Below are 14,726 nucleotides of genomic sequence, written 5' to 3' on the forward strand. Positions count from 1 at the left end.
TGCATTACAGATTACGTACTAAAACTTTGGAACTGAGGATGAGAGAGTTAGCTTTTTATTCTCAGTTTAGGTGCACTACCACTTTTGAAATCTTCTAGCAGAGAAATATTCCCCCACCATTCCTGCATTCTGTTCATCCAAATTAATGAATGCCTGAGTAATGGTCGTCTTGTTCTTCTGATGTTTGTGGAAAAATATATCCTAAACATTTGAGGAAGAAAGTAAATTTCTAGGCCTTTTCTTTGCTCATGCAAAGAGTGCGAGCTCCCCTGTATATCCCACCCAGCACATGCAGTCCTCACTGCCCTTCCCACTGCTGCCTGGCTTCTCAGCAGCCTTCAGGAAAGTAACACAGTTGTTTCTTTGGATGAGAAAAGCACAAAAAAACTACTGCCATCAGTACTTATTCTGAGCGTAAAATTAGCTTGCAGTAAACCTAAAAAGCTGCTATTCTGAAATTTGCTTGAATATTTAATGGAATAATAAATACAACAAGTTTTACAAAAAGCAAAAAAAGAAACCTGTCACGGTGGTTGAAGTAGCTGGTTCCCTCATGACCTTTGGTGTCTTTCTCACAAAGTTTGTATGTCTTGGGGGGAAGCTTTAAAACATTCAGTGTTCCCATTTGAGTCTGCAATAAGGTTCTTGGGCATCTGCCTGTAAGATGACAGATTTGGTTTCCTCCGTATTTTATCAGTGTGTTTTTCAATATTTGGAAGAAAAAAGACCTTGCTGAAGCTAGTGGAACAGCAACAATGTGCTTGTAAGTGTGCTCCATGACTGGCTTCTCTCTGCAAAGTTACTGTGTCAGAACGCTTCGAGCCACTCTGTGGCTTGCCATACACCCTGGCAACTGCTATGGCAATTCTTCCAGAATTTTAAATATGCATATTAAGGTACAGAAATTCCTAATGTTTAAGGCGATTTCATGCACATACATTCTTTAGGCTGATCAATGGAAATAAAGATTTGCTCAAAATCAGCTTTGAGAATGAAGTCCAAGCATACACAGCAACAGTTGCCTGCTTTTCTCTGCTCACCTGTATTTATTGAGGGCCAGCCTTAGGTCAATCAGAGTATATATTTATTGGCTTTTAAAAAAGTATATCAGACCAAAAAACATTAGCTCTTGTACAGTGGGTTAAGTTCAAATTGTCAAATTCATACATACTCACCTGCTGTGTTAATATTAAAACCGGTATGCTGAAACATTCAATCAGTCATAGTTAATTTTATAGAATGTAGATGAATTTTAGTGTCATTTAGGCCTCTGTGGTCATCTTAGGTTGATGGTTACTCTTATAATCATTATGGTAACTTATTATATAAAATAATAAAAGTTACCATTATAATGGTAACTTTTATAATCATTAGAAGGTAAAGATACCTATAAAATCCAAGATGATGTCTTTGGCAACTTAACCAATTTATTTCCATTTTTACACAGGGTGCACAGATTGATCTTTTAAGTGTACTAGTACTTTAAGCTTAAGTAAAAGAATATGGTGTTCAGGTGACTTGTCTTCCTCCTTCATGTCCAGTCACTGTCCCAGGCTGTTGGTAAACTCTGCCAGTACTGACAATTAAAATATAAATGGTAAGGGAATGGTTTTATAGTAGCACTCTGTGCAAATGATGTTGACGTTTATGAAGACCGGGCAATCTCACAAGCAAAATACTGAGAGAAAGATTTCTAAGAGACTACTGAACTTGTCTTTCTTTGTCAGTTGTATTCAATATTCCATTAAAAATTCAAGCAAATTTGAGAATAATAGCTGTTTAGATTTGCTGCAAGCTAATTTTATGCTCAGAATAAGTAGTTGGATGGCAGTAGGTTTTTTGTGCTTCACTATTGTTTTGTATAGCAGCACATGAAAAATATGCTTATGCCAATAAACATTTTAATGATTTCTCATATTTACATTTTTAAGCTCCAGCAGAATGCAGCACACTCTGTACTAAGTGATTAGTTCAGCCAAGGAATCAAATTTTGTTAGATCCTACTAGGCTTACAAAAAACTATTTACATTTCACATTTATGCAAATTATTGCATCTAGAGCTGATTAAAAGAAAAATGCTTTTAGCACCTGTTGGAATTTAAATTAATCTTTTATAGTTTAAGAAGTTTTACTCTTGTAGTTTTGTGTGTTGCTGGTTTGGTTTGGTTTTGTTTTGTTTTGGGTTGTTTTGCCTTTTTTTTTTTTTTAGCCCCCTTCTTGGAGCCGGCTCCCATGTGTGCTTCATTTAAGACCAAATAAATCACAATGCTGGGGCAGTGTCCGATGCAGTGTGTGGGAGTTTCTCTCGTCTGTTTTGTCAGCTGAGCTTCAGTCTGTTTGATTATACTCAGGCGCTTGCATTTAAAGTTAAGCATGTGCATATTAGTTCCACTAAATTGGAAAGGATGACTTGCTACTTAAATGCTTTGCTGAGTTAGAGGCTGAGTGACAGTAGCTTTTCCAGTGCTGTTACTGCTGTGACAGACACGTGGCCAGCGCTGCTTTCAGAGGTAGGATTCTGGCAAAGCAGCTTTTTTAGTGACGTGACTGAAATAGTACTAAAACTGTTGAAATACAGTTTCCCATTTTAAAATTATGGTCCTAGTTAATTGCAGGCAAAGGACTGCAGATCAAAGTTTTTACATAAACTTTTTTTTTCTTTTAGCTTATTAAAATTCCCAAAGTTGATCTGCCAAATGAAGTGAATACATTTAACTTCCAGTTGTCAAATATTGGCAAAGAGAATCCTCAGGGAAGAGTTGACTGTGTCCAGCAAATGGACCCGAGGTAAGTTGTACTTAATGTTTTCTTTCATGGCAAATTTAAGTAGATTTTCTGGCTTTGACCATATAGCAAAAACCTTTAACAGAAGCATGCTCCTAGTGATGAGCTGCAGTAGAAAATTAATTCCCAGCAACAGCATGATTTCTTGCTAATTATAAATACTTGCTTTTACCTAGAATTCTTTTGGGGTTCGCTCTTAAAGTAACCTTTTGAGTACTTTCTCACCTATTCATGCTATTTTTAAAAGCAATTAGAGTCTGGCATCATCCAAGCTAGACCAGATCCATTTTACAACCTTATGTAAACATGGCTATGGCTGCCAGCATGCTAGCATGGTGGCTGTGATGGATAGTCATCTTATTTTAAGAACCACATACATCAGTGACCTTATCCATAATTTCATGACCATGGTGCTTCAGAACCCAAAGGTAATGCAGCAGTGCCTTGTCCTGGTCCTTTGAGACGAAGTGAACCGTGTTAACATCTACCGAAAAGGCAAGAAAATACTGTGCTTTTACAACAAGTTTGCTTCAGCTTCTGGAATATTATGTTCAGCGTAGTATCGATGTAGTCCAGTGGTGTTGAATAACTATTTGTCCCATTTGATTAACTAGGACATCATAGGCAGAGTTTGTGTATTGATCTGGGAAGTTGATAGCAGACAGGCACATGGACGCGTCTCCGAAAGGCGCTGCTCAGGTTTTCAGTCACAGGAGAGCTTCTGCCCTCAATTTCAGAACAGAGATTTGTCTAGATAGTGGGTTTTGGGAGCAATAAGCAAATGAGCTGATTTAATAGCTCTTTGCCTAGCAGGAGATCTCTCAGCATCCTCATCCTTCTCTTTCTCCCCTTGCATTGTCTCTTCTACTACAATGCAACCTTTCAAGTGAGCTCATTTAACTGATGGGATTGGCAAAATGCCGAATGGTTTAGTGGCAGAGCTGGGCGAGCCTGGGGCAGTGTGGTGTTTTGGGGGTTTTTGTTTGATTAAACTGTAACTGAAAGGGGACAGACAGCTGCCAGGGCTGGTATAAAGCATGCTGCAGGAGTGTGTGCTGAGAATGAGAGGTCCTGCCTCCGCTCCTGGCTTGCCTCTCATGAGCATCTCTGAGGGCACTCCCTTATTTAGGAAGGAATACCTTCGGTTGAATTAAAATGTGTTTTTTAGGTATGATTAAATTTAAGCTGCTTCAGCTCTGAATAATTCCGAATAGCGTGCCTAGGTGGTTTTAATGTGGTTTTACTAATCGTCTTCAAAATCTACTTCAGACTAGCTTTCGTGAGGTTGTTTGTAGCCAGCTCTCGGTTTGTGCAAAGTGCCTGCGAAGTTGATGCAAAACTTGTGTGGTGTGACACGCAGAGTCGCTTAAAAAAAATAAAACCAAAAAGGACCTTTACGGGGTGTCTACTCTAATTCTGTGCTCAAGGCAGGTCTAGCTTCAAAACAGGCTTGGGTTTTGAAAATGCCCAGCCCGAGGAGGGGGGGATTACACAGTGTCTCAGTCAGTGCTCGACTGTTCCTGTGGTGAAGCGCATAAAAGCAGTGACGTTTAAGTAAGCGGGCAAAGGGTAAAAGCTGTGTTTTAGATGGCAAGAAGGACCTTTATTTCTGTTGTAAATGTGGTGATTTCGGAGCAAGGAATCAATACATAGCTCTAGGCTATGGACAGAACTGTAGCTGTATCATCTTGAAATACTTGTCAGTAGCTTGGTCCAGCTTTGACTCTCAGAAATGACGTGGTAAATTGAGTCATGAGATCCTTGACCTTTTATCTTTGAGGCTGGATGGGGAGTTCTAGAGTGGCCGAAGTGTTTTCAGGTGAGCTGAGGCTGGTGTCCTCTCTCTGGTCAGAGCTGTTACAGCGGCAGGCGCCGCACAGCGCGCTCATTAAGGGCAGCGGTCGTTAGGCCAGTCTGAAGGAAGCGGCTGCTCGAAGGGCGCAGCGCGCTGCAGGCACTGGAGTTCAGACTGACCACGGAGGGCCAGCTCCTCCAGAAAGGGCTCCTGAAGCCCAGCGCCCACCCTGCTGCCGCTGAGGAGACCTCAGGGTCCTTCCCCTCGAGGAGGGTTTTGCTCTAAGTGCTCCCCCCTCCTCCAACGCGCGTCCTCGACGCAGCCGGGCGGGTGGCCCCAAGCGCTCCTCGGCGCTGCCGAAGGTGCACGGCGGGCGACGATGAGGGTGGGCGTCTTTGGGAGGAAGATGGGGGGAGACGGGCTTGCCCTCCCTGGGCCACCACTAGCCACCTCGGGGGGGGAGAGGAGAGGAGAAGTGTGCTGAGCTGAGAGCCAGGCAGCCAGAGAAAAGCCTCCCCGGGACGGAACCTTCCCACCGTTGCGGTGCCCGAGCTGTCCCTGTACCGGTGGTTGCAGCAATCGCCAGCAGACCCACCAACACTGCCCTGAGCCTGCTTCTCCAGCGCAGTCACACGAGCAAACTGCAATTAAGCAGACGGGTAAAACTGACACAATTCGGACGTACAGAGGCGATTTGAAATATATCTGCGCCCGAGCTAGCTGTCAGAACTGGAAAACGTTTTTCTTTTCCTGTTAAGACAGGTTTTTAAAGTTCCAGACACAACCGTACTTCTAAACGTGAACTGGTGCTTGGTTGGGCTCAACCTTTTTCAATGTTTTTGTAGTTTTGGAGCCTCGCAACATTGTTGCCTGGGATTTATACAGAATAAAATTACGGTGTGTGGAACTGGTTCCTATGTGACGTCCAAAGATCACATGACCCAGACAGAAGAGGAGTCGCGCAGTGGAAGTGCAAAGGTTACTAGACCTGGTGGACCATTTTTAGGTATGGTGGTATTTAATTTTTTACTAGATGTCTAAGTTTTTAAACTCAGTAATTCATCTTTTCAGCATATTCTTGGGGAAGGTGGTGTGTTCAGAGAATTCAGGTGCAGATAGCTTGCGCTCACATTACAGATTTACAATCCTCTGTGGCTGCCTTCAGAAATGAACCATTTTTCCCCCAGAAAGCCTGCCAGTCATTCCTTGTTCCCATATTGCTTGACTGGTTGAAGTTTTGATCATTAAGGTGAGCATTTATACCACCCCATGCACTGAGGTTCTCTGGTTTAGTAGCTAATGTTTTGTTTTTGTAACAGCACTTTTGAGTACCTAAATACTGTGTTAAACCATTAGTCTTAATTTGTAAACCACAAAAAAAAAAAAAAAAGAATTATTACTGAGGAAGTCTCATATACAAACTCAAAAGCTTAATAGGGAAAACTTCACTTTCACACTTGCTAATGCTGATTCAATTTTATTAACTTTTATGTCTTGGACATCAGTAAGCAACTGCTACCACAAGACCATGGTTTGGGGTTTTTTGTTTGGGTTTGTTTGTTTGGGTTTTTTTTTTGGTGGTGTTGGTTTTGGGGGTGTTCGGTTTATGGTTTTTTGCTTGTTTTTCTTTCTTTTTTGTTTCTTTGTTTCTATTTTTTTTGTTTGTTTGTCTTTGGGGTTATTTTGTTTGTCTTTGGGGGTGTTTTGTTTGTTTGTCTTTGGGGGTGTTTTGTTTGTCTTTGGGGGGGTTGTTTGTCTTTGGGGGGGTTTGTTTGTCGTTGGGGAGGGTTATTTGTCTTTAGGGGGGTTTGTTTGTCTTTGGGGGGGTTTTGTTTGTTTGTCGTTAGGGGGTTTGTTTGTCGTTAGGGGGTTTGTTTGTCGTTAGGGGGTTTGTTTGTCGTTAGGGGGTTTGTTTGTCTTTGGGGAGGTTGGTTTGTTTGTCTTTGGGGGGGTTTGTTTGTCTTTGGGGGGGTTGTTTGTTTGTCTTTGGGGGGGGTTGTTTGTTTGTCTTTGGGGGGGTTGTTTGTCTTTGGGGGGTTTGTTTGTCTTTGGGGGGGGTTTGTTTGTCTTTGGGGGGGTTTGTCTTTGGGGAGGGTTGTTGGGGGGGTTGTTTGTCTTTGGGGGGGTTGGTTTCTTTGTCTTTGGGGGGGGTTGTCTTTGGGTTTTGTTTTTTTTTTTTTTTTTTTTTCATTTGTGTTTGGGTGTTTGTTTTTTTTTTTTTAAAGTTAAAGTAAGGTAACGGTGGCATCTTCCCATGGATTTCCTCATTTTCCACAAAGCAAAACGAGTTTAGGTGGTACGGTCCATTATTCAGCAGCTGTGAGTACCGTTTCCCCGAGGAGCCCAGGGCCAGCTGCAGATAGATGTGAGGCGAGCACCCACCTTATGGGCAGTGGCTGGTATAGGCAGCGGCGGTCCTGCCCACAGCAGCGAGCTAAACCAGGTACCTCCACCTTCATTAAGTGCAACAGGCTCTCCCTCGGCTGTGGCTGCAGCCCTCCGCCCGCCCCGGTGCCCCTGACAGCGACGCTGCAGCGCTTGCTCTGCCTCAACATACTGCAGGGCATTTTAAGCCAGCGTCACCACGGCTTTTTTTTTTGCAGATACAGAGCTAGGTGTGTGTGGCCTTGATGCTAAGGGAGCTCGGCGCGGGTTGACACCAGGGCACGGGACTGGGAGTGCTGCTCCTGTGCTGTCCAAACTGTTCTTTAGCAGCGGCGTGGGGGGAGCCACTTTCATGTATTTCAGAACTTCTCGCTGGGGAAGTTCGAGTTTACATGTGAATGATCTGCGTGACGCCTGTTGGTGGTTTAAAGGGATCTTAAGCGAGTATGTAGCAGTAAATGAATGGGGTCTGAAGATGGGCAGTAGGACAGTTATGGTATCTGGGGGTCCTTCTGTTTCAGACTGGCGTTGAGGAAGGCCAGGTGGGACAGGTCTAGCTGCTGGCAGGGTACAGGGGTGACTTTGCACCGTGCTTCGTGCAGCACAAATTAGGAACTGCGGTTGCCAATCATGTTAATGCTTGGTTATGTTTTCAGTTACCTTTTTTTTTTTAAGTGATTCAGAGACATGACTTTGAGGTGTTTTGTTTAAATGCTGCTTACGCATGGGCTGTGCCAGAGGTTTGTGTATCTGCACTGAATTTAACTTGTCAAAACGTTTGTAATGCGTTCAATAAACAGCTGGTGAGTTCATACTGTTCTAAAAGTGTAAATGTGTGTGTTTGCGTGATTAGGTTTGTTCTCAAAAAAACAGAAGGGCAAAGTCCAGGGAATATTCAAGGTGGGAAGGTTATAAAGGTTTGGCCTCCACTGTAAAATAGAAACAAATTTCTGACATTCCCGAGGACAAGCAGTATTATAAGCACGGCTCAGTCTCTGTGTGTCTGATCCAAGAGACCAAGCTCCAGATTTTCTCACCCATACCCATTAAGTCTTCCTCATGTACTAAACATGAGGTTTTGGTTTCAGAAAAAATGCCTGGTCTGTGTCACATTCTTTGTTGGATTGCAAACAGTATTTACTACAATGATTTTTTTGTTATATTCTGATAAATCTTCCCCCCCCCCCCCGCCTGATAGCAAATCCTATTTAAAAACACAGAGTAGAGAAGTTCGAGTCTTCTTCTGGAAAACTGAGATTCGTGTTGGGTAGTGTTATTTTTAATGTGGATGCATTGCTTGCAAACACTTGCATTGTTTCTCCAGTTGAGAAACACATATTTTTTATGGAGTTTGAACCAAAATGCTGTGCAGACCATGCTTTAAAACTTCTCTAGCCCTGGTCCCAAGAATTGTTAAATTTTTGGCGTATTGTTTCTGACAAGCCTGGGGTTATTTAGTGAGAGGGGAGCGTTTATTTCAGCTTAAAATGTGGTGTAACTTATGGTAACTCAAAAGTGATTAACACCAAGTGTTGGTAGTTTCTTTAAGCAGTGATGTGATTCAGTGTGTAGCCTTGGTCTCCCTAGGCATTAATGGAGAATCTTTTAGTCATATGGAAGACCATTGCATCACACTTTAGAGTACACTTCTTTAAAAAATGCCTGATTTTGGGTATTCAGTGCTTGAGCTTATAAACTGGAAAAATAATAAAAGAACCATCTATATAAGTAATCAGTAAAGTCTTCCTACCAGTATCAATCACTCACCAGCTTTTTTTAATATTGAGTATTTCTTCATTAATGCCTTGAAGCATCTTCATTACCTGTATTATTGCAGATTTGAAATGCTAACTAACTACAGTTTTTAGAGTTTTTCTGTCTTGGTAAATTCTTTTAAATCAACTTCCTTGTCTTCTGCCAACCTCCCATGTCACTTTTTTTTTTTTTTTTTTTGTCTTTTACCCTTACTGTAGGAAGAAAAGCACAGGTCAGAAGAGTACCACAAAACGTTCCAGATCCTGTGCCTGTGAGGAAGAGATCTATGCCCATGAACCCTGCAAGCACAGTACGGAGGGTTCACACACAGAGTGCTGTTACTCAGCGGCCGTACAGGGACCGGGTGATTCACTTACTGGCACTGAAGAGTTACAAGAAACCAGAGCTACTCACTCGCTTGCAGAAAGATGGTGTCAACCAAAAGGACAAGGACTGCCTTGGAATGATCCTTCAGCAGGTGAGATCATGGAGTTTGGGCCAGCGATTTTCCCCTCCTGCTATTCTGTTAATTGTAGTTTTGAGCTGTCTTACCTCAGTGCTTAAGTTAGAAAATAATCAACAACTTTTGTAATCCTTCTTGTTTAATTTTTCCAACAAGCTTTTGCCCCAAGCTGCAAGTCAATGTGAGGAAAGACAGATTAAAAATTTTTAGGGAGTGTTTTAGTTTTGCTAGAATGACAGGCAATAGTTAACTATTTCTAGCTTTGCTCCTAATGTCTTATTTTTTTATTCCTAGTGTCTTATTTTTTCCTCCCTTTTACTTGGACTGCTTAATTGAGAGAAACTGACCATGCATTCTCTCAGTTGTGTGAAATAGTTTGTCATAGTACTTCATACTTTTTGTGATGAGCTTGAGGAGAGAAATTTGGCAATCACATAAGTTAGTATTTTATTTGGACATGGTTGGTGGCCTGTAAATGGTCCTTGGCTTCTCTTGGGATCTGTTAGAAGTGCAATCCAAGGAAAGGTGTTCCAGTCAAATCATAAAAGATAAAGGTGGTGGTCCAATTTTGAACATGGTGTTTCTTTGCTGTCATGTGGACTGTGTCTTCATCTTACTTGAAACTTTTTTTTTATTCAGTAGTTTTTCCAGTGCTCCTTTGAGTTAAGTTCCACTTGTATTTCTTTATCATATGCATCAAAATTATTGGTAAGTCTGTAATGTTGTACAGGTAAAACTTTCTAAGCTGTGTGTTTGAGAGTGTCACTAATTTGCTACTAAAACAGTTCAGAAAGGGCTTCTTAAAGTATCATAAGTTGCAGTGACTCCCTCCTTACTTTTTAAATACTCCCTGTATCCATAGACTGTGGCTGAATTATGCCCATATTAATATGTAAAGTAGGAATATTTCCTATTTATTTAGGAAAAAATGGTAAATTCAACATTTATACAGCTTTGGTTGATCTTACACTGAATTCTAGAAACTCATTCCGTGAATATGTTAAGTATTATTACTTTGTTTGCCCAGTGCAATGGTAAGTTTGGTTGTTTTTTTTTTTTTTTTCACTCTGAAGACACGCAATTTAACAGCCATGTTCTCACATACAAATTGAAGTAGTCAATTTATACTTCGAGTTGGTTATAAAATCTAAAAGCTCAGCTCCCTAGAGGATAAAAGGTGCAAAAATTTTCTCTTGTTCCATTACGCTTGGCAATGTTTAAGGAGACTTTCTTGGAGTCTGTTTCCTGTATGTGGTGTGAACTACCTCGAGATACTGATTTGCATTCAGAAGTGGTCATGTTAGCAGCACTACACCCAGAAAAACCTTGCTCACATTTTTCTTAGCTCCATAATGAGGGCTTTTTGGTACAAATTTAAAATCAGCAGCCTGAACTTGCTAAGATGTAATAGGCACGGATTTGCTTCTCTTAGTATATGGCTTTAGTTAGATTTTTAACGAGTGAGTTACTGTTTCAGGGTACCTTTGTTACTTTTAATTTTTTTTTTTTTTTTAGCTGAGGACAGACAGACATGGGCACATACACGAATTTGCAGTATTTACCATGTTTTGGAGGAAAAAAAATAGGCAAAGCTGCAAAAAGCGGCGGTGCTGTCTTGATGAGTTCAGCATTTTGTATTGTGCGAATAAATGGAGACTTTTCCTTCAGGGTTTTCTCTGAAACTCCGAACAGGTGTCAGATGATAAAGTCTAAACCAGCACTTTATGTGTCAATGATCTCAAGGTTCTACTAGCTCATTTTACCTTTTTGAGTATACTTTGTATTTGTATTAAGGAAAATAGAAACCCCTTTTTCTTTTCAGAGGTATAGAGCAAGGCATGCGTGTGACCCTTTCATGACAATGAGCCCTGTGTCTGCAAAATGAAGAGTGCATCTGGGCCTGTACACCTTTCCTTAACCATTTTAGCACTAAATCCTGTTTTCAAAATATACCTTGTTAGATATGAGTATGGTTACTTTTTTCCCCAATCAGTAAAAATTTGATATGGCTTAAAACTAATAGGACAGATGAATAATCCATTTTTGTACCAAAAGTAGTAGTTTAGTGTTGGTTAGGTTATCGCATACAACTGTTCAGTAGAAAGCTGTAGTTTCTTGTGGATTAGGCACTTGAGAAAGAAAAGCAATTCTGTTTATCAAGACAAATGACAACATACCGTGGCCGTTAATGTGATGATGGAAAATATGCATTGTTCCAGGCACAGTCTGTGCTCTGCCATCACAGTATAGCTGTGTAAAACAAAGGAACAGCAGGTGTCCTGCTGAAGTTGAACAAATCTGAATTTGTATGTACAGGTAGTGTTTTTCAGTTCCTGAAAAAGAAATAAAAATAAACAAGTAGGCACCTCTCAGTGTATTTCATGCAGTGAAGATTTAAAGTTTTGGCATAAAGTTTTGTCTTGTTTCCTAATGCTGTATTAAAGACAAGACGTCAGATGCATGATGCAGAGAGAGATTTTCATAAAGTACGTTTCATACATGCTTGCAGCACTTTGGAATTCTCTTAACTCCAAATTTCCACATCCCAAATTGACCGCATTTTTTAAAATTGGTGCTCGTTACATGAGAGCTACTTTGATCTTCACATCTAAAAAATCTGGAAAACTGGTATGTGATTTTGTTTTCAGCTTTAATTTAGCTTTGCAGTACCAATCTTATTTCTGTAATTTGCGTTTAGGTATAATGAACATTTATTTTCTTAAATGTCTGCCTATAGGTAGCCATCCTGAATACAAAGGATAATTCTTACAGTCTGAAGGATTATCTGTTTAAAGACATTCAAAAAGATTGGCCTGGATACAATGAAATAGATAAACAGTCATTGGAGTTAATACTTTCTAGGTAAGTTCAGTCTCTAGGGGAAGGAAAATTGCCATTTAAAACACTTTTTCTGGGAAATGACTGTCTGCCTTCCCTGTCATGAAAGGACTATGACATAGACATTTTTGCCTTGTAACCTGAAATGTTGGGTCATCCTTACAGAAAATTAAAACCATCTGAGGATGCCACCAGCACCAATCATTTGGGATCTTCTGTGACTTCTAATAAAGATAGTCCATCAACTTCTCAGGTAATCTGTAATTTTTTTAACGCTATTTACAGTGTATTAAGATTGATCACGCTTTATCTTGATGTAAAACCTGTGATGTGAAGCACTAATATTGTCTTCAACACGTGAAAAATTGAAGCATTTATTTCTAATTGGATTTTTTTAAAATGTGGTTGCACAGTCAAGGACAGCAGAAAACTTAGTCATGTAGCTTAAGGGCTGCTAAATTTAGTGTTCTGTATTTCAGGATGTTTATTAAAATATTCAGGAAAATAAACAATTCCTATCTACACAGTATTTTGTAAATACACATAGATCTCCAATAGACAACCTCTATTGTGTTTGAACAGCCGACACTTTGGCCTAAATCATAACTGTCCATCCATAGCACGTTGACCTTGCAGAAGCCTAGACTTGCCTGTAGGTTAAAGTTGCCTGATGAGCTTCTTGGTTACCCATTATTGTTACACAACCCTGTACCTTCTGGTTAAATACTTTAAGCTGTTTTGTATTGCCACATAGCTTGTTTATCCTGGTTCATGGGACGGTCTTCTAAAGACAAGATATGTATGTTTTTATTACATGGTTGCTTATGTTCAATGTTTTTTTGTGATATGGTAGTTATAATGCATAAAGTAAGCACAAATATCCTTATGCTACTGTTGAAATGTAAAGCTTAGGAAAGTCTAGAATAAAGATGAATTACAGTAGTGATCCACTTGGAGGAATTTTGATTCAAGGTAGCCCAGGTGTGAAAAGGCAGATTTGAATCAGCAGGTCTTCTTCTGCCTTCCCCCAGCCTTTTCAGACTTAAAATGCATATGTCCTTTTTCCTATCAATGCAAGAGGACAGTGCAAACCCTTTTAGAAGAGGCTTGGAAAACTCTGCATAGAAGGCAATAATACTTTAAGGAAAAACTTGATACTTTCTGTGACTGAGACTGCACTTCAGTGCACGCAGTGTACAGAAAGTCTTTTCACCACTGACATTTATGTTTCTATAGGGGAGGGAGGGCACACCTCTGTTTTCTCCCTAACTTTCCTCCAGCCAGAGCAGGAAGATGGTGCAGGTCCCAGGGACCTCTTTACAGCTGCCTCCACACACACAGAATCTGGATTTATTTCAGCTGGGTGGCGCAGACCCATGCCTAGCACTGGTGGTGGTTTTTTTTAGCTGCAGTACTTCCTTGTTTGACAGCTGTTTTTAGATAAGATGTGTTTTCAACATTTGCCAGTTCGTAAATGCTCCTTTTTCAGAATGGGAGCAAAACTTAATTCTGCTGGTTTTTTTTTTTTTTTTTAACTTTATTTTTTCTTTATTGTTACAGAAGCGGGGTTTGACTTACTCTTTTATCGATCCCCTGAACAAAAAGAGGAGGATCTCTCGCCTGGCCAAGGGGGTCCAGTCACCGCTCCATGACCGCTTGTCTGCCTTCAGGGAGAAAACCACTGTCGCCCCTCCGCCCCCTCCCCGCCCTGGAGCTATCTCCATTCCCTCTACTCACTCCATGCGTAGGGCACGCCTTCCCACTTCCAACCCTCCGAAAACTGCCAGCTCCACCTTGCCCAGCCTCGCTGAGAGGTGCAGGACACAAAACCGGCCGGTGGACAGCTTCAGTCTGAAAGGCAGCCAGTCCTCCGAAGACCGGGGACAAAACCATGCCTCTCGGTCTCCTTCGGGGGTCCCAGGGCCTGCCGCGGTGTGGGGGGGGTCCCGCAAGTCCACGGGCAAGAAGCATCCGGCGCTGCACCAACAGCACGAGGTCGAGGAGCGTGCGGAGGATGAAGGCGAGACGCAGCACGCTGCAAGCGCGAGCGGAGAGGAGAAAGACCTTGGAAAAGAAACAGCAGCCACTCTGAATAGACCTTCCTGTCTGGATTCAGATGAAGGTACTAATACGCTGTTTTTCCGTGCTACTGTATGGGTAACCCTGGTGGAAAGGCACCTGTAAAACCAGGGACTGGAAACACAAATTGTCTGTTGTTTCATTTGCTACATATTAAGTGCTTTGCCATTATCCCTGCTTTACAGTCATGAAGAATCAATACTTTTTTTTTTTTTCTGCTGTTGCATTGCATTATAATTATTAGGGTTTTTGGGGTGTTTTTTTGTTGTTTTGTTTTGTTGGTTTTTTTTTAAAAAAAAAAAAGCAACAGCAAAACCCATAAACTGTTCTGCTGGAACCTTATCTAAAATTAGGTTCATTTTTAAGAAATGTCACTCTGCAGCACAAAAATCATTAGAAAGAAATTTTAAATGGATTGAGGTTGGGCAGAAACTGGTTAAAAGGAAGAGCTAGGTGCTAGAAAAACACAAGGAATGGATTTTTTTTTTTGCTTGATTTCCAATAAAATGGCAGTTCACTGAAACTTACTCTACTTTTTCTATCAGCAAGTTTTGAAGTCTGTGAGCTGACGATAAAAACCTGTCACATGTTTATTGCATGCTAGTTTCCTGAAACGCATAGATCAGA

General features: G+C 41.0%; 1 protein-coding gene across 1 annotated transcript in view; it reads left to right on the top strand.

The window, feature by feature from the left end:
* Window positions 1-14,726, top strand: part of ELL2 (elongation factor for RNA polymerase II 2) — a 31,516-nt gene that overhangs the window by 9,458 nt on the left and 7,332 nt on the right. The window contains exons 3-8 of the mRNA XM_042787983.1: window positions 2,666-2,787; window positions 5,425-5,585; window positions 8,938-9,197; window positions 11,920-12,044; window positions 12,186-12,273; window positions 13,581-14,142. Coding sequence (XP_042643917.1) covers window positions 2,666-2,787; window positions 5,425-5,585; window positions 8,938-9,197; window positions 11,920-12,044; window positions 12,186-12,273; window positions 13,581-14,142 — 1,318 coding nt within the window. The remainder of the gene's footprint in view (window positions 1-2,665; window positions 2,788-5,424; window positions 5,586-8,937; window positions 9,198-11,919; window positions 12,045-12,185; window positions 12,274-13,580; window positions 14,143-14,726) is intronic.

The sequence above is a fragment of the Tyto alba genome, unplaced genomic scaffold (genome assembly GCF_018691265.1).
Source record: "Tyto alba isolate M040663 unplaced genomic scaffold, T.alba_DEE_v4.0 Super-Scaffold_13, whole genome shotgun sequence".
Classification (NCBI taxonomy): Eukaryota; Metazoa; Chordata; class Aves; order Strigiformes; family Tytonidae; genus Tyto; species Tyto alba.